We start from the raw sequence: 21,124 nt of genomic DNA on the forward strand, positions 1-21,124 counted from the left end.
ATTGGTCACTTGTCGGAGGGTTGTCTTGACTCTCACTCTTGTGCTCATCTTGTTAGGGAGATTAAGAGATTGGACTAATTAATAATGAATATTTTATTCATTTGGTAGAAGTTAGAACTAGTGTGTATCGATTTAGTCCCCGTATGATAGCTCAAGTGGTAGGAGCTCGGGGACATATGGGTTGGGTAGGGGGAGGTCCAAGGATCGATTCCTGACGGGTGCGATTTATCTTTCCGATGTACCTAAAAAAAAGTGTGTATCGATTCACATGATCAACTAATTATAGTTGTTATAAAAGGTGAACTTTTTTTTTGTCTTATAGCATCCAGTCTTAGATATAATGAATAAAATATTAATGGGTTAAACCATAAATATAATTTGAATTTTTTTTTACATCGGAAGGATAAATTGCACCCTACAGGGATTAATCCTTAGACATTCCTCACTCAATCCATATGTCTCTAACTCTTACCATTTGAGCTATCATTCAATCATTATATGTAATTTCGAATTATTAGTAATGTTTTTTTTTATAAGCCTTCAATTAGTAATGTTGCCGAAATCAATTGAATGTTTGTGTAAAGAAAATTTACACTAATAGTGCATAAGAATTAAATTCATATAAGTTATATAAGTTTTGGTGGACACAACTTTGACTTACTTTATTTATAGTACCACTCACACAACCTGTTCACGTACCCTAATCCCTATTCATAAGTTAATGTAACACCAACAAGGTATATCCGAAACCGCTAATGTTAGGATTAAGGAAGTAGACTGACATCTCGGAACCCTGTAGTTCTGTTTTGTCAAGTCTATGGTCTTCCCCGTTATGACTTAGAGCATCTCTCACGTCTTATAAGTTACTTGCGATAATAGAGTTTTGGTAGATATAGCTGAGTTTTGTTAAGTTTTTAATTAAGAATTTGATCATTGAGCGGTACATATGAGAAATGATTTATTGGAGAGACTTACTCACTTAATGTAATTTCAAAGCTTTAAAGGGTTATGACTGTCTGCTCTGAAAATTCCTTTGTGCAACAAAAAAATAAGCTAATGAAAAACTTCATATATGATTTTAGTTATACCATTTTATATATGCCACGTGGTATCTAGTTTCATCAAGCATTTTATATAATTAAGTCATCATGACTATCATAACAAATTATGAAGTTATTTCGATCTCAACAGTTGATCTGGGTTTGTGGGATGAGATGTTAATTTGGTTGGGGATTCTAATCTTCAGATGAATGAAGATGAAGTAAATAATTAAAAGTTTGTTATTTTATTAAAAAAAAAGGAAATTGTTAACGGCTGTTATACTTTTTTTAACGGAAGGACTAAAGTGACGGACGTTTGACACTTTGGGGGACCGCGGGATGAATAAAATTCATTCAGGGACGAATGTGAAGTCGGTGGACACTTTCAAGGACCAAAGTGACCATTTACCCGATAACTTATCATAATCTTGAAATTGACTCCTCATTTCTAAATCTTAGCCTCAAAATCCCCCTTACCTTGCTATTATTCACATATCAAGAAATACTTGATCAGTTGATCGCAATACCAGAACCCTAGTAATAAGCATGTTTGTTACACATTCATATCATTCATCTGTTATTGAATTTTACAACTCATACACCTTAAAGATAGGATTTGAGTACAGTATGTGACATAATTTGTTCTGAACATCAAGAACTGACCAAGAAGAAAAACGCCACCTAAAATGTCACCATTCATTGGCATGTAGTCCTTGAACTTGAAGAGGTTGATCCTTCAATAATCCACAACAAACCAGCAATTGCGATCTTCAAATGTCACCATTCATTGGCATGTATGAAGGATTGTTGCTGCTCTATCTTATCTGAATGGAAACGTACATACATGCATATTAACATAATATGTTAGGAGATATTGACTTTTAGATAAAAGATTCGATATATCGATGGTTATTTTTTCAATCTCTAATGTCATCATCCAATTGAAGGTCAAGCTTTGTTATACGAGAAAGTGTGACCCAAACGCACTTTCAAAGTGTGTTACAGGTGTCTCACTTCGAAAGTGCGATAGTTGTCTCACTTTGAAAGTGCGACCTTAACGCATTTTCAAAGTGCGTTTGATAGGGGTATTTTTTTATTTTTTGAATTATTTTGGGTACAAATAGATGTGGGGTGGGTCAGAATAACAATTCTCTAACTAGTCGATGAATCAATAAGCTACGTTTTTTTATAACATTTGAAAGAAACGGAATATAAAACTAAATTTGAATATCAATCGACGCCTGTGTAAATGTCAAATTTCTTTTTATAAATTGAGATAAAAATTCATTAACATTAGACTTAACTAATATCCAAACAAACACTTTGCAAGCACACACACTGATCAGTTTGTTATAAATTTTTGCTAATTATGAAAAATAAGAGTGAGGTAGTTCAAAATAATATTGACTAACTTTTGCAAACATTAAAAGACAAACAAACTTAACAAAAAGAAATGCAAATGAAATCCTTTGACTTAGTCCAAATTTGACCCCAAAAAACAAGACTTAGTCAAAACCACTAAAAAATATTAAAATAATACATTTGATTAAATCATTTATTGTTAAAATAGGTTTTTAGAAGATTGAGTACATCCACACAAAAAATACTGCATATTATTTCTTCATTTAGTACTACCTCCGGTCCTATTTATAAAATTTATTCATTTAGTACTACCTCTGGTCCTGTTTATAAAAATTAAAAAACAAATTTCCACAGTTTAAGAAAATCTAGTTTAAGTGGTTAAGTGCTTTAAATTTGTCCTAAATTAATATTGAACATCTATATTTACCCTTAACTCACTTTTCTTAATTTCTATGCATCATCTTAAGAGAGAAAAAACCATCGAAAAAAATCTTAAGAGAGAAAAAATTTAATTAAATAAAAGTATTATTGTAAGAAAAAAATTAATGCACCCCAAATTTTAAGTTGGTTCTTATTAAAATAAAGAAAGTAAACATCTCATTTGATTCTTATAAATAAGAGTGAAGGTTGTACAATTTTATCCTATTAAATATCAATATAAAAGAATACTTCTCCTAGAAGGAATAGTTTTTAAAACTTATAAATCTATTTGATGCCCTCATCATCTCAGTCAACAACCACCACAAGACCGAGAAACAGCTAATTTAAAAGAGTCTCCAAATACAACATACGAACTATAGCTTTGTTCTTGTGCTTGATCACCTTTGTGTGTGGAACCAAAATTATGGTGGACAGAAGTAACTTTCCTTAGATTTTGCGACTATCCACCATAACTTTGGTCTCACCGAAATTTTCTATCATGCACTTCAAACCATCCTCTATGGCATTCTGGGCATGCTCATCATATCCACGACAAGAGAGTATGTATTTCACTCGTTGCTTACACAGATCAGTGATTCAGGACACAACATATCTATTTATCAACAAGTACTAACAATAAAAATGAAATGCTAATACTGAAGGCATTACTACCATTAAAAGATGATTACACATATAGCTTATATATATACATCTATTTACACAATCCACAAGATGTGGTATAATATTGTACAATCGATCTCTACAATGGAGTGCTCTACAAGTTAATCAAATCAAGATATTAAATAAACAATGAAAAATATAAGACAAGTTCAAAACTTGGAGAGATTTTGATTACCATTACTCTGCAAATTCTTAGGCTGATGGACTTTGGCTACCCTAAAGTTCAATATTCACAAGGAATCAAAATAATTTTATTTTCAGAATATGTTAGAAGTACTATTCTCAGTCATTCTGGGGAGATTCCAAACTAATTATATATAGCACCAAAACTTTGGACTTACATAGAATTCAAGGAGAGATGCATCTCCCTAATACTCTTAAATTTCCAAGAGAAACCCACAAGAAAGCACATAAAGCAACAATAATTGGGAAGAAAAGGAATGAAATTCCCCTCATGCCCGCTCTCTTCTTAGTAGCAGTGTCTTTACCTGCAGCAATGCTGGTGTTCTTGATCCTCACCCTGCTGAAGCTAGACATTCGATTCAAAGCGCGGTTTACCAGAGCGTTTTCAGCAGCTGATGCAGGTGTAGTAGGTATTGACTCCACAAAAGCCCAAAGAGCAGAGGAGAATCTACTTGGAGTCATAGGAATATCCTCCACAGTGCTGCTGCTTTGATTTTCATTGCCTTCAGGAGGATAGTTGACAGATTCACATACGACACCTATACATGACCAGAAACTAGCATATATTAGGGATAACCTATGGCATTTTTTACACAAGAGCCACTTCAAACTGGGCTCAAATGTCATTTTCCCTACGGGAATATATAGTAAAAAAAATCTAGGTTTTAATTTGTGAAGCTCTAAATGGAACAATATTTATATTCTGGAAAGGTTTCTGCCCCCGCATAAGCTGGCATGCCAGTCAGGAGCAGTAAAGTGCGAAGAGCTCAGCCCAAATGAGATGGGAATCTTCCATCTCGATCCATCTCAGAGAAAGCAAAAACATTATTTGGCAGTTTAGCAGCACTGTGTCTTGTGCTGATGACTATACCTGGGGTTGGTAGAGAGTTTGAACCAGCATCATAGCCTTCTTCTGAGCTCAGGATGTTTCTCACATCATGCATCCAGAGTTCATCAACAGCTTGATTGGTCAACAACTGGTAATTTTGACTATCGATATTGCTGTCAACAGTATTCATATATGAATGTGAAACAGTATCATGAGTAATTGGCCCCAAGTCACGAAGAAACATCTCTGCATCTTGAAAGAGATCAAGTTCACTTAACCCATCTTCAAACTGCAGGTTCTCAACATGATTTTCCATATTTGCCAATGTAGGTTCAGTATCAGCTAGATCATTGATTTCCAAGAAGTCATTCTCCTGAAAGAGAAGTTCATCCTCTCTTTGAATGTTGGGAGCAGAAGTGATCTCAGGTGCTTCAGAAACATGCAAGTGGGAAGTAACTGACTGATTGAAGTCAAAGCTGGGCTGTACATCATAATGCTGACTACTAGAGTGAAGGTTTTCACTTGGCTCAGGGAACATCACAGCCTCAGAGAATTGAAACGCAACTGTACTTTGTGTTTCTTCAGCAACAACCTATATGATTTATGAGAAAAAAATCAGACGAAAATAATGTTTAAATTAGGAATGAGCAAATGATTGTAAGCAGCGATCACAAACCTGAGTAAAGTTAAGACCATTCACATGTTTCTGATCAGGGACCAGCTCATCATCCAAAATTCCTCTAATGATCTCATCAATTTCATCATCACACAAAGGCTGCATCAGATCACTAACAGTGTCAGTGACATTATTTGGAGCAACCTGGACAGCTGCAACAACATTAAAATCTACAGGTTCATCATCTGCCCACTCTTCTTCTTTAAATGGTGCACCATATTGTTCACCATTTTTAGGACCAGCTCCACTTTTCTTGAAAACCTTGTAGAGTGCATAATAGTCCTGATGATGAATTCACAAGAAAACCGAAAAGTCAGTAAGTAAATAAATAAATACTCTTAGCGTAATAAAAATGAGTAGCTAAATAAAAATATGTAAAGCAAAATGGTCAATTCGACATGTTACCTTTACACCCTGGCATCTCTTGAGCTCCTCTTCATCTAAGGTGTATTCATGCATAACCCAATCAGTCCTCTCACCACTAGGAGCTCTGCCTAAATAGAAAACCAGTGTCTTTTTTACTCCAACTGACCGAGAATTGCACATCACATTACGATCCTTTCCTGTTGCTTTCCAGTATCCGTGTGTTGTTGCTCGGTTAGACCTTGCACCATTAGGATACTTCCTATCTCTATGACAGAAAAAGAACCATTGCTTATCTCCAGTTTTTAGTAAGGATTGCCCTGCAACACATTACAATCAATCAGAAATCAAACAAGATGAAATTTGAGGTAATCAGTCTTTAATAATCAAAGTAATTAAATATTGGGATTAAAAGCAGGTAGCAATGCACCAATAATATATCCTATCAGTATAATTAATTTGCATACAAACAGCTACAACTTTAAAACTCCCAAAAATCACAACTCCCATAATTCATTCAAAATGAGACAATAAAATAAAATCATATATACAAACAGATCATTGTATCAAGCGGATTTCTCAAACACCTCATTCTATGGATCTACCAAGCACTGACAACATTAACACTTTCCATGCACCATATCAACCAATAGATCACAACAGATTCACAAAGTAGATACTAGATAAAACAGTGTCAATGAAACCCACCACAAAGGGAAAGTGAGAGAAGGGGAAACAGTCAAACACCCTAACAGAGTAACAGGACAGCAAACAAAACCACCCATCAAATACAAATTAATCATAACTCAAGTCGCTTAGATCGACAAATCAAAATAACCCAAATAACACAAAAAAAAAACCTTATTGAAGCAACCCCAGGTCAACTCTTGCCTGAAAAACACATTCAAGGTATCACTCATCTAAAATAAGCATCAATCATAACTTGAACCGAATGGTATTCTAATTCTAACTAGTATTTAGAACACAAAAAATATCTAAACGTTCATACCAAAATCAACAACTTGTAACTGACCAAACTAAAGCATAAAATCAAAGGAACACAAACAACAAAAAGCCCCGAGTCAACGCCATAAAAACCAACAACAACAAAAGATAAAAGGGATGATCAAATACCAGGCAAATCCTCAGGATCCCACTTGTAAACATCAATTTCACGAATCGCATGGAACTTGAGCTTCTTCCCGCAAATCTTCCGCTTGAGATAGTACATGATCAACTCCTCATCCGTGGGATGAAAGCGAAAACCGGGCATCGACGACATCACCTGGCTGAAACAGTCAGCAGAAAGCGCTTCCGAATCCACACCCATTATCGATCAACACTAAAATCCGAAACTTTTCTAATCAAAACCAAAAACCCCCAACCGTATGCAACGATTCGAGCCTTCAGGTATTCGAATTGGGCAGAATAGGAAAAAACCCTAATCAGAGAAATCAAATTCCACACCCCGAAACAAAAAAAGAAACCCACTTTCCGAATCAAGAAGTATGGAAATCGAAAACCCACAACTACATGCTACGATTGGAACCTCGAGGGAGTTGTGGAACGAAGAATCGAAACTGAGAGAGAGAGAGAGAGAGAGAGAGAGAGATTCAAATGTGTGTGAGGGTTTGTGGTTTGGTCAAAGAAGGAAGCTAGAAAAGGTTGGGAAACTTCGGAGGGAAGATTGTTGAGTGGTTTCAAGTGTTTGAGTGATAGTGTGAGTTCTCTGTCAGGATTGGATTGCGTGGGCTTGAAATGTGATGAAAGAGTGATGGAGGGTGATTAGGGTTAGGGTTTATGGGTTTTATGTGAGTTTGGGTGTAGGTGATTGATTTGATTTGGATCTCACACTCTATATCCAAGTCCAACACCTGTGCAAATTATAGTGGTCTGGACCTGTTGGCAGATTGACAATTTCTTTGGCCTTAAACAAATCTATTTTGGAAGGAAATTCACATCAAATAGTTAAATACATTGTAACTAGTATTAATTTATAGTAATATTTATATGAGTCTTGTATCTTGTTCTATTCTACTATAAAATATAACAAACAAAATCAATATCTCATGTTGTCACTTTCAAAAAAAAAATCTCATGTGTGTGTCTCATTTTAACCTATATATCAAACACTACATAAAAAAGTTACAAGCGTGACACCGGTAAGAAAGTCGGTGCAAGCGTTATTCATATAATGTAAAGCACATGCAGTGACTTTTTAAGTTTATAGTCGAATCTCATATCTCAATGACTCAAAGATATATGAATATTCAATGAATGTAATTAATATATAGATGAAATACAATTAAATATCCAACTCTTATGTCTTCCCCGCACTTGTGTCAATCTAGATTTGCTAATTGTTATGAATGGAGGAGCCAATCTCTGCTTACCCTTCATCATTCGAGTATTGAGAGATATGCTCATGAACTCTTTTCATAGAAGTGAGTTTGAACAAATAAAAATTAACATTATAATTTTACTTTCTTGAACTTGTATATTGGTCATTTGGTCTACTTAGGATTTGAGATTGCGATACGGATTGTATTTACATCTAACTGTGTTTTTGGGCTTTGGAGATGTATTGAAGTCCATTAGAAGATTTATAATAATTAGGCCAACATGAGTTTAGCGAGTACATGGCCGAAATTTACTTACTTCTCCACTACATAAGAGTAGCCTCTTTGTACTTCCTTCATTTTTGAATCATTTTTAAAGTTTCTCATATGTGAGAATGCAGTTTTTTTTTTCTAAGGACTTTATGGAGAATTATAAAAGTATAAAGATACTTGTGGCCTTCCAACACCGTGAATTATCAATGAATACTTCTCTTGTAGCTTCTCTATACCCTAAACTTATCACTCTCCATGAGTGGGGCACCAATTCAACCTCACCCTCTCCGCCTTTTGATGTTTCTTCAATCCTTTTGGCCACTTCTACATCAAATAAGATGTCCACAATAACTCATGAAGATTCAAGGCGTGGATCCCCTTATCCCATATTTTTTTCTTCATACGGGGCTAGAGCCCAAAACTAAGGAATGTCACCTCTAAAATAGAGGGTATTACAAGAATCAAACATTAGAGTAATAGAGCTAAAAGCATGAATAAAATCATAAATCTTGCTAGGCATTAACAGTCTAATCCCATTCTTTGCGAAGGAGTCTGCTACTGAGTTGGCTTCTCGAAACACTTGCTTGATGTGGAATTGTTCGAAGGTGTTGGATAATCTGTTAATGTCTTTGACCAGAGAAGCTGCAGGTTTTGTGGGAAGGCAGCCTTTGTTGAATAGATTGACAGCAAAGCTAGAGTCTGACTCAAAAAGAATCCTTTTGAAACCTCTTGCATGGGCAATTCTAGCTCCATGGAGGATCCCCCATAACTCTGCAAGGTTTATCGAGCAGAAACCAAGATTAACAGAGAATCCAACAATGAATTTGCCATCGTGATCCCGCAGCCCCCCCCCCCCCCCAGGCGGCTCGGTTTGAATCTGGAGAGAAAGAGCCATCAATGTTGACTTTAATCCAACCCTCCATGGGTGCTACCCATCTTATCGCGCTAGCACTGGACGCACAATGTGCTAGAGCATCTTCCGCCGCGTCAGCAAATGCCATATTAGAATTCTGGATCATCTTTGCTATTTTGCTACTAACTACAATTGTTGACAGGCCAATTCCCTCAAAATTCAGCTCGTTCCGAGCACGCCATAGCATTTGAAGCATAGTTCCAAAGGTGATGTTTCACGTAGTGCTGTTGCTGGATTGGGTCGCATTTAAGAGGTTATCTGCAAACCACTCATCTAGGTTTCCATTGAAAATACACCTAGTACTAACAATATCAAATAACAACTTTAAATTGGTTGAAAATACATTTAATCATTTTGTATTTGGACTAAAATTGATTGATCACTATGTAAAAAATCTCTATTATTATAGCATCAAAAGTAAACCCATTTAACTTTGTAATTTCCAACGTTGGTGATTGAAAGAGGGAATGATCATTACCACGATTTCTCCCACGTGTCCCAAACAAACAATTTCATTGTTTTTTACGAATAAGAAAAAGCAGGAAAATGCATCAATCATTTTCTTGTCTCCCAAACACGTTTCTCTTTCTCTCTCTGAGAGGGGAAGAGAAGATTAGGGCAAAATCAAAATAAAAACAAAACTAATAATTTTCAAATAAAAATTCCAACTTTTGAAGAGTTTTGGAATCTCACAACTGGCACCAGTGACGTTTATCTATACAGCTTGTGTCCTAGATCTGATCGACTAATGTGCTTTTCTAGCGAACCTGGGTTTCAAAGGTGAAAACCATATATTTTGATCATCTGGGGTATTCTGGTGAGTAATTTTGCCATTTTAGATTATGGGGTTTTCTGCATTGTTGAAAAGTTTCATGCTTTGAGTTTGGTTTCTGAGAATTTCTGTCAAAATCTCACAATTTTGAAAGCTTATGGTGGCAGATTTGTTTGTTTTTTTAGTTATTTTCCAACTCAACAGTTTGACAGTTATGATTTTTCCATTTCAGGGAGTGAAGGAGCTTGTCAAAGTTGAGATCTTTGGTTGTAATGCAGCTTTGACTTGCTGAATTTGTTTCTGGGTTGGGTTGTTTTTGCTTGAAATTGAGTTGTTGAATTTGTTTCCACTTTTAAATTTAAATAATGGTTTTCTGGGAAGGATATGTCAGTGATGAAGTGATGGGCACATTTGCTCCTATTGTGGTTTATTGGGTTTATGCTGGATTTTATCACTTGCTGCCGCCTTTAGATAATTTTCGGTTGCATACTCAGAGAGATGAGGAAAAGAAGAATTTGGTGCCCTTTAAAGCAGTTGTGAAGGGTGTTTTGCTTCAGCAGCTTGTTCAGGCAATTGTTGCACTCACATTGGTTAGTCATTCTAAATTTGAGTTAATTTCTACTTAGTAGTAATTGTTCGCATTTGTGGTTATTGGAATTTTGACTGAATTAATTGATCATCGTCATCAAACCCTTGAATACCCAAAATGAGTGCAAACAGAGTGTAATAATTTTAGTAGTTCTAAGCCAGACAAAAAGAGCTAATACAAAGTGATATGAATTAATATTTGAGATTAGTTTCTATGCACAGACAGTGTAAAAAATTTTACACAGTCATTTATTTTTCAAGCATACCGAATGAAAAACAATTCAATAAAGTGGAATGAATGAAAATCAGTTACTACAACTTCATAGTTACTATTTCGTTTTCATTTTAATTAAGGAGTCTGATCTTTCCATTACAAAACACTAAGCTTTTACTGAAGTCTAAAAGTCAGAATTGCCTATCATCGTTTTGCACGAATTTGCTCAGCTCCAAATATTGATTCTGTATTAGGTATATATTTGGCATGGGCTGGATTGCACAATGTGTTTAATACGTGGTCCATCACATTTATGATGTGGGATATTCATGGGTGATCTATCCAGTTGCTGATATCAGTGATATGTAAATTGTTTGATGTTACATTTGAACTGCCATTTAGACTAGTTAGGTGGCATATCAATAGAAAAATACATATGACACAATGTTTAAAATAGTGATAACGCATAGTAATAAATATAATATTTTTAAAAAAGAAAATAGTATATGTATTTACATAACAATTTATATTTATGTATTTTCGTTGTTTTTCGGTGTACCAAAAGAAGAAAAGATTTTCATTGATGGGCTGATGATGGCTCTTTTCATGGGAATTTAGATTCACTTTAGTCTAACTTTCAGCCTGAGTTTGTATTGCACTATTTTACCCCTGATAGAAGAAGAGTAATTACATCAGTAGGCAAGATACAAAACTCTTCTCTGTGTTTGGATCAACGTTGTCAGAAATAATTTTGGTAAAAGTGAGTGAAGTGGGTTTAAAGTGAAATGATTTATATTTGAATACATTTATGGGAAAAGTGAATCTATAGGGTAACATTGTGAAATCCAATTATAAAATCCCATAGTTGATTATGTCCACTGCATAAACTACTCTTATTAGCTTCTCCGTAGAATTAATTTTGGGACTAGAATCAACTTTCTAAGTTGATCGCTAAACATCTATATACCCACCTAAAAGTGATTCCGATCAATGATAATTTATTTTGAGGCTCCCAAACATGGAACCTAACACACTAAAATGATAGCCTATAAGCAGCAAGTTTAAATGCTCAAAATGCAACAAAGCTGTGTCCAATCTCTTTGTATATTAGAAATATAATTTCCCTGGAAAAAACCACAAGCAGAGCCCCAAACACTTAAGTACACTTAATCACATAATAGATCCAGTGGGTAAATTTCCAACCAGATAGGCCATAGAACTGCAATAAAATATAGGATGCTTTTTACTTGTTTTTGACGTTGGTAGTCAGATATTCAGTGATAAATTAGACAAAGTTTGTTGACCTTATAACATAGATGTTTTATTTCCTGATCATGCAGTATTTGTGGTTATCCTTGAGTTTTGTGTGAAAAGAATTACCTTTTTTTGTTTGTTTTTGTTGTTGGAAACTAACCAATGCAGATGTTATGTTGCCCAATACTCCCTTTTACTTGGTTATTAGAATTTCTAGGGTACCTGAAAATTGCTCTAACAATATTCAGAACACTGATCCTTTGGCTCCTGTTTGTAACTTAGTACAAGTAATTTGTCTTTTGCAGATATATATTAGAAATCGTCATTACCTAGAAGAATGAAGGCTTGGTTCTTGTTATTCAGATCGATATACAATGTCAATTGAACAGATAGTATTTCATTTTGAACTTGGTTATGTAGTACTTGAGCTTTATAAATTTGGTTTGGCAAACAGATGAACCTACCATGAAGTCAGTTATATCCCTGGCTTCTGTACACTTATGAGGAATAATTATTTAGTGGATATTTACTTCTTAAATTATGAGTTGTTTTCTCGGATATTGAATTGAACTCTTCGAAGTTTTCAGACCCTAGTAGGGAATTACAGTTGTTGACTCATAGTGAATGCCTGAAGAGAGAAATTACAGTTATGTTAAATAGCCAATACTTTGCTGTAGACATACTCTTTCGTTGTTGTTGAATGACTAATATAGTCTTGCTACAATTTTGCAGTTGACTACAACAGCAAATGCAAACGCATCTGGGGTTATAGTGCAGCCTTCTATCACCAAGCAAGCTTTGCAGATCCTCATTGCGATGTTTGTGATGGATTCATGGCAGTACTTTGTGCATCGGTACATGCATCAGAACAAGTTCCTATACCGCCATATCCACTCCCAGCATCATAGGTTGGTTGTTCCTTATGCAATAGGAGCCCTCTACAACCACCCGATGGAAGGTCTTCTACTCGACACTGTAGGTGGGGCCATCTCATTCCTTGTCTCAGGGATGACCGCGAGAACAGCCGTAGTGTTCTTCTGCTTCGCCGTTGTGAAAACCGTCGATGATCACTGTGGACTCTGGTTGCCTGGGAATATCTTCCATTTGTTTTTCCAGAATAACACAGCTTATCATGACATTCATCACCAACTACAAGGGCTGAAATACAATTACTCTCAGCCATTCTTTCCCATATGGGATAAACTTCTTGGGACACACATGCCTTTCAATCTCGTAAAGCGTCCTGAAGGGGGGTTTGAGGCAAGGCCTGCAAAGGACTAGTACACTGTAATTTTTATTGCACCACTTTTTTTTCTTCCTTAGAACTACAGGGGTTTTCTTCTGCAAAACATTTCTCTAAGCTGATTGGAGCTTACCAGTTCTTTTTTGTGGTCGCTTGACAGTGTTATTATGTGACAGTAGGTTTGCCAACCCACCTTGTGTAGCATAACTTTAATGTGGTTAAGAAGCTTTTTCATTATTGTTTTTATGTAACATTTTTTTAAGGTATAAGTTGCTAAAAAAGTACCAGGTTTTTACACTGCCATATTTGTTATTTCTACTACTGGCTTAATTGTACATATTAAAGAAGTTAAAGAAGTTTGGGTAGGATCAGGGTATCTTTTTTTTCTTGGGATTTTGTTCCTTAATCCTAAAGGGGTTAAGATATCAACTCTTGGATTAGCTTCCCCCTCCCCTAGAATCAGTTCTCACATCTTCACATCTACAACCTATTCATATAAAATTCTTTCTAGAATTGATTTTGACTAAAATCAATTATAAAGGGATTTGAAGAAAGGCCTAATCATCGGTCCCACAAGATTAATTCCCATTACGAAAAGAAAGGCATTCTATTAACGATTGGATTTAAACTTTGTTAGTACGAGGAAACCAGATGAGACTCACTCTTAAGTAACAACACTGGGATTTCTTGGAAATTATATTTTTTTGTCAAATTTTAATTTTACTGACATTATTTAAATTAATTATAACTTTTTTTTAACGTGAACGGAATAATGTGGTAAAAGAAACATGCCGTAAATATTAACCATTGATTTTTCCGATGTAAAAAAAAAAAATATTAACCATCGAGAAAAATTCAATTTGTGATATATAGGTGCTATAAAACTATAACCCTTGTGTGCTCGGTGCTATAGCTTAGAAAACCCACCGCACTTCACACTCTGAGTCTGTTTTCCCGAGAAAATTCCAGAATGAGGTGCGTTTTCTCGAGAAAGTTCCGTTACACCGTGTTTCGTTTCCTTGATTTATGTCTTGATTTTTAGGAATTCCTTAGGACTTTACTTTTGTTGATTTAGGTTATTTGCTCATGCTGTATGTATGTTCTTCTCTGCTAATTTAACTGGAAAACAAGGATTTGCTTTCCTAGTTGTAGTTGATTTTCAATTCCATCCATTATCTGCACCATATGTTTTGACTTTTGATGTCTCAATTTGATTTCACACTCAAAACAGACGTTTGGTTAATGTAGGGGGTGTGAATTTCTTAGATTGATGCCCATTTAGATGTTCTGTACTGTTTAGCATGCATAAGAAACTGAGATTATGACCCTTAAAATCTAGGACTAATTGGTTTTAGAATCTTTACTAGGGTCACATGTGATGGAACTAAATGTATTCCAATCTGGGGGTCTATTAGTATACTTTGAATTGATTTAGCCATGGAATTACATAGAACAAGAAGTTGGTCAGAATACCCCCTTGCACTTCTCTTTGAATTTCACTTGTTGAGTAGTTGTGTAATGGATTATCTTTGAGATTTATATTTCAGCAAAAGTTTGGATACATTTGAGTCGACAATTTAAATAAAGTTTAGTTGAAGAAAAATTTCAAAGTTTTAGATCATAAGCTGTTATTTTGTTTATGTTCGTAAAAATTCCATGGGTGGTATGTTTATGTCATTATGAGTAAAGAAGACCATCGAAGCATCGATAAGGAGGGTTGGTAGACCTAATGAAGGATAGTCCATTAGTTAGATAACAGGGAGATTAAAGAAAACTATATGTCAAACCATAAAGATTTTGGTTTAAATGATTTATTATTGAACTTGGTTCTTAAATGGACATTCGGTATCATTTGATCTATGTAGCTGACTTACCAGTGGGAAAGGATTTGGTTGCTGTTATTGCTAGTATTATTTTTGCTTTTTACTGTAAAAAAGTAGCTCAATGGTTGTTATTATTTGATGTATTAGTTAAGTATACTGTTGTGACTTGTATTGTTTAAGTAAGTTGTGGGAAAAACAAGTCATGCTGTGTTTCTGTGTCAGTTCAGGACATAATATTAAGCAAAATTTCCAGTTGTTTATATCCCTGAATTCACTTTGAATTTTAATTACAGTCGCCATCCTCCTGTCAAATGGGCTCAGAGATCTGATGAGCTCTACATAACTATTGAGTTACCTGATGCTCAGGATGTGAAGCTTATACTGGAGCCAGAAGGAAAACTTTATTTCTCTGCAACTGCTGGTCCAGAAAATATTCCTTATGAGTTTAACTTTGACCTGTTTGACAAGGTTGATGTAAATGTAAGGGCCAGAATTCTCATATTGGTTTGTTAATCATATCTTTTCCACAACTGTCTAACCATATGTATGCTGATCTTTCAGAATAGCGAATCCAGTGTTAGTAAAAGAAATATCATCTACTTGATAAGCAAGGCTGAGAGTAAATGTTGGGACAGATTGTTAAAGCAGGGAGGGAAACCACCGGTGTTTTTGAAGGTAGATTGGGACAAGTGGGTTGATGAAGATGAGGAACAAGAGGATGATAAACGTTAGTAATTATACTACTATTTCTCTGAATACATTCCATTTAGCATAAGTTTGCTCATTTGCAATTGCATATTGTTTTCAGCTGGGCCTGGCGCAGACATGGACTTTGGTGACTTTGATTTTTCTGTAAGTTGCGAAATTTTAGTTCATAATTCACGTATATTTGTGACTTACTGAGTTCTTGGCACTTTCTTTTTTTTACAAAAAATCCAGAACTTGAACATGGATGGAGGCGAGGGACTGGAAGACGTGGCAGATGATGATGATGATGGTGAGAACATCTAACCGTTGTCTGTTATTTAATTTATGGAACACAGCTTTATTAATTCTTGTGATTTTAAGTCTTAATATGGAGTTTGTTTGGCTTGTTTAGATGATGAGAGTGACATAGAAGATGAGGTCACAGGACAAGCATCAGCTGATAATGAACCTGACTCAAAAGGCGCCGTGAGCAGCAATCCTAGTGTTGAACCTGATGCTAAAAAGTAACTTGAAATCGTAGACCTTATCATAGAAATAGCCTGCACTGTAAGGATGGGTATTTCAACTTACAAAGCTTGCGTGCTTGGATAGAAACCTGTTGGGATTTTTAGGTTGCTCACTGATTTGCTTCATTTTGCATTGGATTTTTTTAACAAGAGGAGAGTTGGCTATGTATGTTATCATTACAGCGCTATTATGACTGCCATGTCTTGGTTTGGGTTAGGTGGTTTAGTATGTGAAAAAAGGTCTCGTAGGTGATGTTAAATATCATATTGACCAAGAGCTACGACAAAAGAAGAATTATGGTGAAAGAAGTACACTTATAAATGAGAGGATTGCCTCACCTCTAGGATAGTTTTTTGGGGATTAAGTTAGGTTCAATTAAAATTCTACACATAAAATCTGATCCTAGATACATTGTGTGACCACCAATTGAGACTACTCCATTGATATCTCATGATGGCGATTTAGATTAAAATTCTATGACATCAAAGCTAATCCTGGATTCATTGTTTGACCACCAATTGAGACTGCTTTGTTGATATCCCATGATGGGGATTTGGATATGAATAGGAAGTTGAACTCCACGTTCCACTTGTCCAGTTCTGGGCATGAGAGGTTGTTAAGTCTTGTATTGACTGAGATATATGACAAATGAAGTACAATCCTCACTTATAAACTAGTTTTTATTAAAGTTTGTCTCACCCCAAATTCTAATATGTGAGATGGCATCACAAAATGATTCAAACCTCTCTTAACCATAGAAAGTCTTTAGTGCACAGAGCATTCCATAATTATTTCTTCTCATCTCAAGATGATGATAACCAGACAAGGGTAACACAATGAGCCGTCCATTAGACAAAAACTTCTACACTTCGACTCCATGTGATGATTCTATTTCCTTTTTCTTTTAATCATGAGGTCGGTTGCAAAAACTTCTACACTTCAGTTTCTCTTTCATCTAAATTTCACTCATTTTTCTTTCTATATCTCTCTTCCTTTCCTTTCATATCACTCATTACATATCTAACTTCTATTTCTTTGGAGGTTGAAATGAAGTGTAAGTAGATCTTTATACTTTCAAATATAATAATGTGTAATGGAAGAGAAAGTGAAGTGTGAACGTATCATTACTCTTTGAAATATTCTTAACCGAGTTCTGCTATACAGTGCAAATAGAATCTCCACAGAAAGGAACGAGAGCACATCAGACAGCTTCTGATTACGGGATTCAAAGCTACATTTTTGTCCTGCTGCTTTCGTTGAATACAATTTGCATAATCTGAGTGTTTTAGATTGAAATACTAAACTTTCAAATCGCGCAATCAGGTAGAGTTTGAACACATTGTTAGCATTCTCTTTTTATCCAAAATTCTTGGGTTGAGTTTCGAGTTAAACTATGTTTCATAGTCAAACATGTAACACGTTCATCAGCTCAGGCATTATCATAGGCACCAATATTGGAATTCCACAGTTCTGTTAAATCACCGTTCCAATATCAACAACAATGACCATATCCACCAAGAACGCAACAGTTTACATTCAACATCACACACAACTCCTCTGCAAAATAGGACCTTCCATACCACCAACCCTTGTGAAACTACCTACTTCAAATACTGTAATACAAATTCCCAGCCATCACAAGAATATCAAGTAACTCACCGCCACACCATGGAATGGTACATCAGCTCTCTGGAATTCTCATCTGCGCCACTTCAGCCGGTGGTCTTAGTGTGCAAACCATTTCTCTTGTTTTCCCAAAGTATACCTGTAATAACATGCATTAACATACAGATTATTGACAAGCTAAAGTACAATCCACATTTGAAATGTTATAGCTACGAAGTAACCGATCATTGATTTGATAACTTCCCAGAAGAAAATCTGATCTCAAACACCAACCCTACCCCAACCAAAGAACATGCAAGACACAGTACAGAAACTGATGCTGAGTGCAACAAACATGTAGTTAAAGCTTGAATCCAATATCAAGAGGTACCTGATCAAGTGAGTTCCTCAGCTTACTCTCCATTTCTTCAATCATTCTTCCCATGTTACAAAGATGTCCATCAGCAACTGATAGCTTCATATTCATCTGAAGTATAAGCAATAAATAATTTAGGATGACAAAAAGAGCTTACAGAAATTACGAAGTCTGATGCAATCTATGTGGCTTCATCAAGCAACAACCATATGATTGAATATTTAATAAAGGTGCATTGTTCATCAGGTGACTTCTTGAGACAGAAAGCAATCAAACTTTGTATACAATTGTTAACCAGAAGATCTAATTGTCAACATGACCAAATTCTAATAGAAAATACCTGACGTCTAATTGATCCAGACAAACTGAAAGTTCCTGATGACTCATTACTTGTAGTCAAAGTCAGCATAACTGTACTGGTTAAACGATAATTGGTGTTTTCCTCTTCCTCTGGTCCCACCTATATAAATTTTATTTTAAAATTAACCATCAAGGAAAGAGTCTGAAAAATATAAACTAGTGTTATATTTTTCCAAAGGATTAAAAGTCATTATGAGTATGACACAGCATTTATCAGTGCTTAGTCTTCAACTCAATGTAAAGACACTTTACCTCTATGACATGTATAGCATCCCATGCTCCTTCCTCTAGATATCCGCGTCGACCTTGCCCTGTCTTTGAGCCATCTATAACCACAAAATTGGAAACAATGGCACATCAGCAGGAAAGGTTAAAGGGATGGAAGTTTTTTCCCATTATACTCAGACAGCAGGTTTACCTTTCTTTATTAAAAAGCACGCTACAAAACCTTCATTGTCATCTTCCCACATATAAACGGATGAAATGCCACCTTCATAATACCTGTGACATTATCCATTAATGGTGCATTTTGTTTTAAAACAAAATAGATAAGTAATTATATTCAGACAGATAGCAGGAAGAAAACACAGGATGATTCATTTTCAACTGATTTTTTTCTCTCTAGGAAGGAAGGTTTCTTATTAGTCATCTAAAAGAGCCCATAAGCTCAAAAGGTGAAGTAAGGAAAGGACCTCACTGGTCACGATATATTGCAAATATGTCATTTGCTTCAATTTCGAGCTTCCTCAACTCCGCAGAAGGAAGCGAACCATCTTCCAATGGTGGATGGTATTTATTCGACCAAGGTGATCTGCAGAAAGATACAATAGAATAATGAATTTATCACTGTCCTTCCCTGAATATTAGATGCATTAAGGGAGGGGGGGGGGGGGAACAGGACACTTGAAAGATAGAAATTATCATGGATCTGTCTTTAGCAACTGAACTACTTAGTGCTTAGCAAAAAAAATTGGAACCGGTCTCGATTTCGAGATAAGGTATTTTGTAGAATAGACTTCCATTTTTATAAGCATTTCCATATTCATCACAATACCAGCAAATACATTAAACTTTTTTACTTAGATTAAAAAACATAGAATTAACCATATCTTTTGTGGCAGAAAATCTTCTTTAATTTCCCTCTTTCTCTGATTTTCTCATGTTTTCTCCCACAACCATCAACTTGCCATATCTTTACCTCATATATAGTTCAAAACATAAACCTTTTCTTTCATTTGTTAAAACTGTGAGAATTTCAAATTTTGAAACTATGCAAAACATGGTTTGATATTTTATAAGTTGTAACATTCATTCTGTAAGTGCTACTAAGTACTGAGTGAAAATTCTATTCAAAGAATTGGCTAGTCATACTTCATAAAGGCCATGCTACTAACTACAACTTATTTGATTAAGCATATCATGTTTCACCACAAACCACATTTAGAGATAATGAACCTGTAAGAGTCAGCATCTCTGTTATATTCACACAGTATGAACTCCTTCCCACTATCCACATCGCACAAAACCTGTTTTGACATCCAAAATTTTACCACAATCAAAATTTGAAAGCAATTAGGCACATAAAATGCCCTGCACCCAAATTAAAATTAACCCAGATAGTCACAAATTATTATCATTCAGCTTCAGACCCATCTCAATTTCTTCCCCAAAATCCAGTCTTTATATAAATGGTATTCCCAAAACGAGCTGAAAGGGTGGAAACAAATGCAATTGCAAAGTGGGTCGGGAAAAATCGAAAAAAAAGCTAGAGAGAGAGAGAGAGAGAGAGAGAAACCTGGAGGGGCTGGTCGACCTGAGAGAGGAGATCGGAAGAATGGTTTGGCATAAGGCTGAGAAGAGCGGAGAGGGCGGTGTCTGTGTGCTTGGGTGGAATCCGCCGCATCAGTCCCATCGCAGCTTCCATTTCTCTCTCTCTCTCTCTCTAGTTTCTCTCTCCTCTCCTTTGAAATGCAGAACAGAACAGAACAGAGAGGAAGAACAGGAAACTGTCTGAACCGATGATGATTTTATGCGACTTTCCCTCCTCTACTTTCTCTCTCTCTCCCTTCCTTAAAACATAAGATAAATTGCACGGACCAGAAATTGATCTCAACTCATATTTTCCGGCTCCTACCATTTAAGCTACCTATGAGGACTCCCTCCTCTCTTTATATTTTGTGATAAAATAAAAATATACTGAAAAATGTATGAAACAATTATTTTAAAGTTAAATGTCACTTATAATTTGTTGTTTGTCACCGAATAATTACTCAAGTGAGTTTTAAAAAAAAAAACTCAAGTGGTAAAAGATAAGGAACATATGGGTTGGTGGTGAGGTTAAAAGATCAACTCATGACGGATGCAATTTAACTTTCCGATGTATAAAAAAAAGTTTCCTACTAATACATCTTTTTAATCTAAAATGGTTTAGTAAAAAAATTCAAAGTTTTAGTCACATAAATAAATATTTTAAATAGGTTAATGTGACGTAATAAGTAATAGAGGAAATTGCTCCGACATCACATCGTGTTTATGAGTCTTTCTAAATGGCATATGAAGCATTTTACAAACTAGATGAGAGATATGTGCAATAAT

General features: G+C 35.4%; 4 protein-coding genes across 4 annotated transcripts; 2 read left to right on the plus strand and 2 right to left on the minus strand.

Moving 5' to 3' along the window:
* Positions 1-3,732: 3,732 nt before the first annotated feature.
* Positions 3,733-7,262, minus strand: LOC130718215 (NAC domain-containing protein 17-like). Its single transcript, XM_057568737.1, has 5 exons — positions 6,689-7,262; positions 5,597-5,874; positions 5,192-5,473; positions 4,558-5,107; positions 3,733-4,225 (listed from the first exon to the last, which is right to left on the minus strand). Exons 1-5 carry the CDS (start codon positions 6,882-6,884, stop codon positions 3,852-3,854), a joined length of 1,680 nt encoding a protein of 559 aa, XP_057424720.1. The 5' UTR covers positions 6,885-7,262; the 3' UTR covers positions 3,733-3,851.
* Positions 7,263-9,635: 2,373 nt separating this feature from the next.
* On the plus strand, positions 9,636-13,396 carry LOC130718216 (very-long-chain aldehyde decarbonylase GL1-9-like). The gene is made up of 3 exons (XM_057568738.1): positions 9,636-9,896; positions 10,084-10,441; positions 12,640-13,396. Exons 2-3 carry the CDS (start codon positions 10,217-10,219, stop codon positions 13,186-13,188), a joined length of 774 nt encoding a protein of 257 aa, XP_057424721.1. The 5' UTR covers positions 9,636-9,896; positions 10,084-10,216; the 3' UTR covers positions 13,189-13,396.
* Positions 13,397-13,992: 596 nt separating this feature from the next.
* LOC130718218 (co-chaperone protein p23-1-like) lies at positions 13,993-16,387 on the plus strand. The gene is made up of 6 exons (XM_057568741.1): positions 13,993-14,125; positions 15,267-15,453; positions 15,535-15,700; positions 15,782-15,825; positions 15,913-15,970; positions 16,073-16,387. Exons 1-6 carry the CDS (start codon positions 14,121-14,123, stop codon positions 16,186-16,188), a joined length of 576 nt encoding a protein of 191 aa, XP_057424724.1. The 5' UTR covers positions 13,993-14,120; the 3' UTR covers positions 16,189-16,387.
* A 1,214-nt stretch (positions 16,388-17,601) lies between these two features.
* LOC130718217 (probable F-actin-capping protein subunit beta) lies at positions 17,602-20,565 on the minus strand. The gene is made up of 8 exons (XM_057568740.1): positions 20,325-20,565; positions 19,985-20,055; positions 19,227-19,340; positions 18,948-19,030; positions 18,782-18,855; positions 18,510-18,629; positions 18,185-18,280; positions 17,602-17,953 (listed from the first exon to the last, which is right to left on the minus strand). Exons 1-8 carry the CDS (start codon positions 20,451-20,453, stop codon positions 17,870-17,872), a joined length of 771 nt encoding a protein of 256 aa, XP_057424723.1. The 5' UTR covers positions 20,454-20,565; the 3' UTR covers positions 17,602-17,869.
* Positions 20,566-21,124: the final 559 nt, after the last annotated feature.

The sequence above is a fragment of the Lotus japonicus genome, chromosome 5 (assembly GCF_012489685.1).
Source record: "Lotus japonicus ecotype B-129 chromosome 5, LjGifu_v1.2".
In the NCBI taxonomy this organism is placed as follows: Eukaryota; Viridiplantae; Streptophyta; class Magnoliopsida; order Fabales; family Fabaceae; genus Lotus; species Lotus japonicus.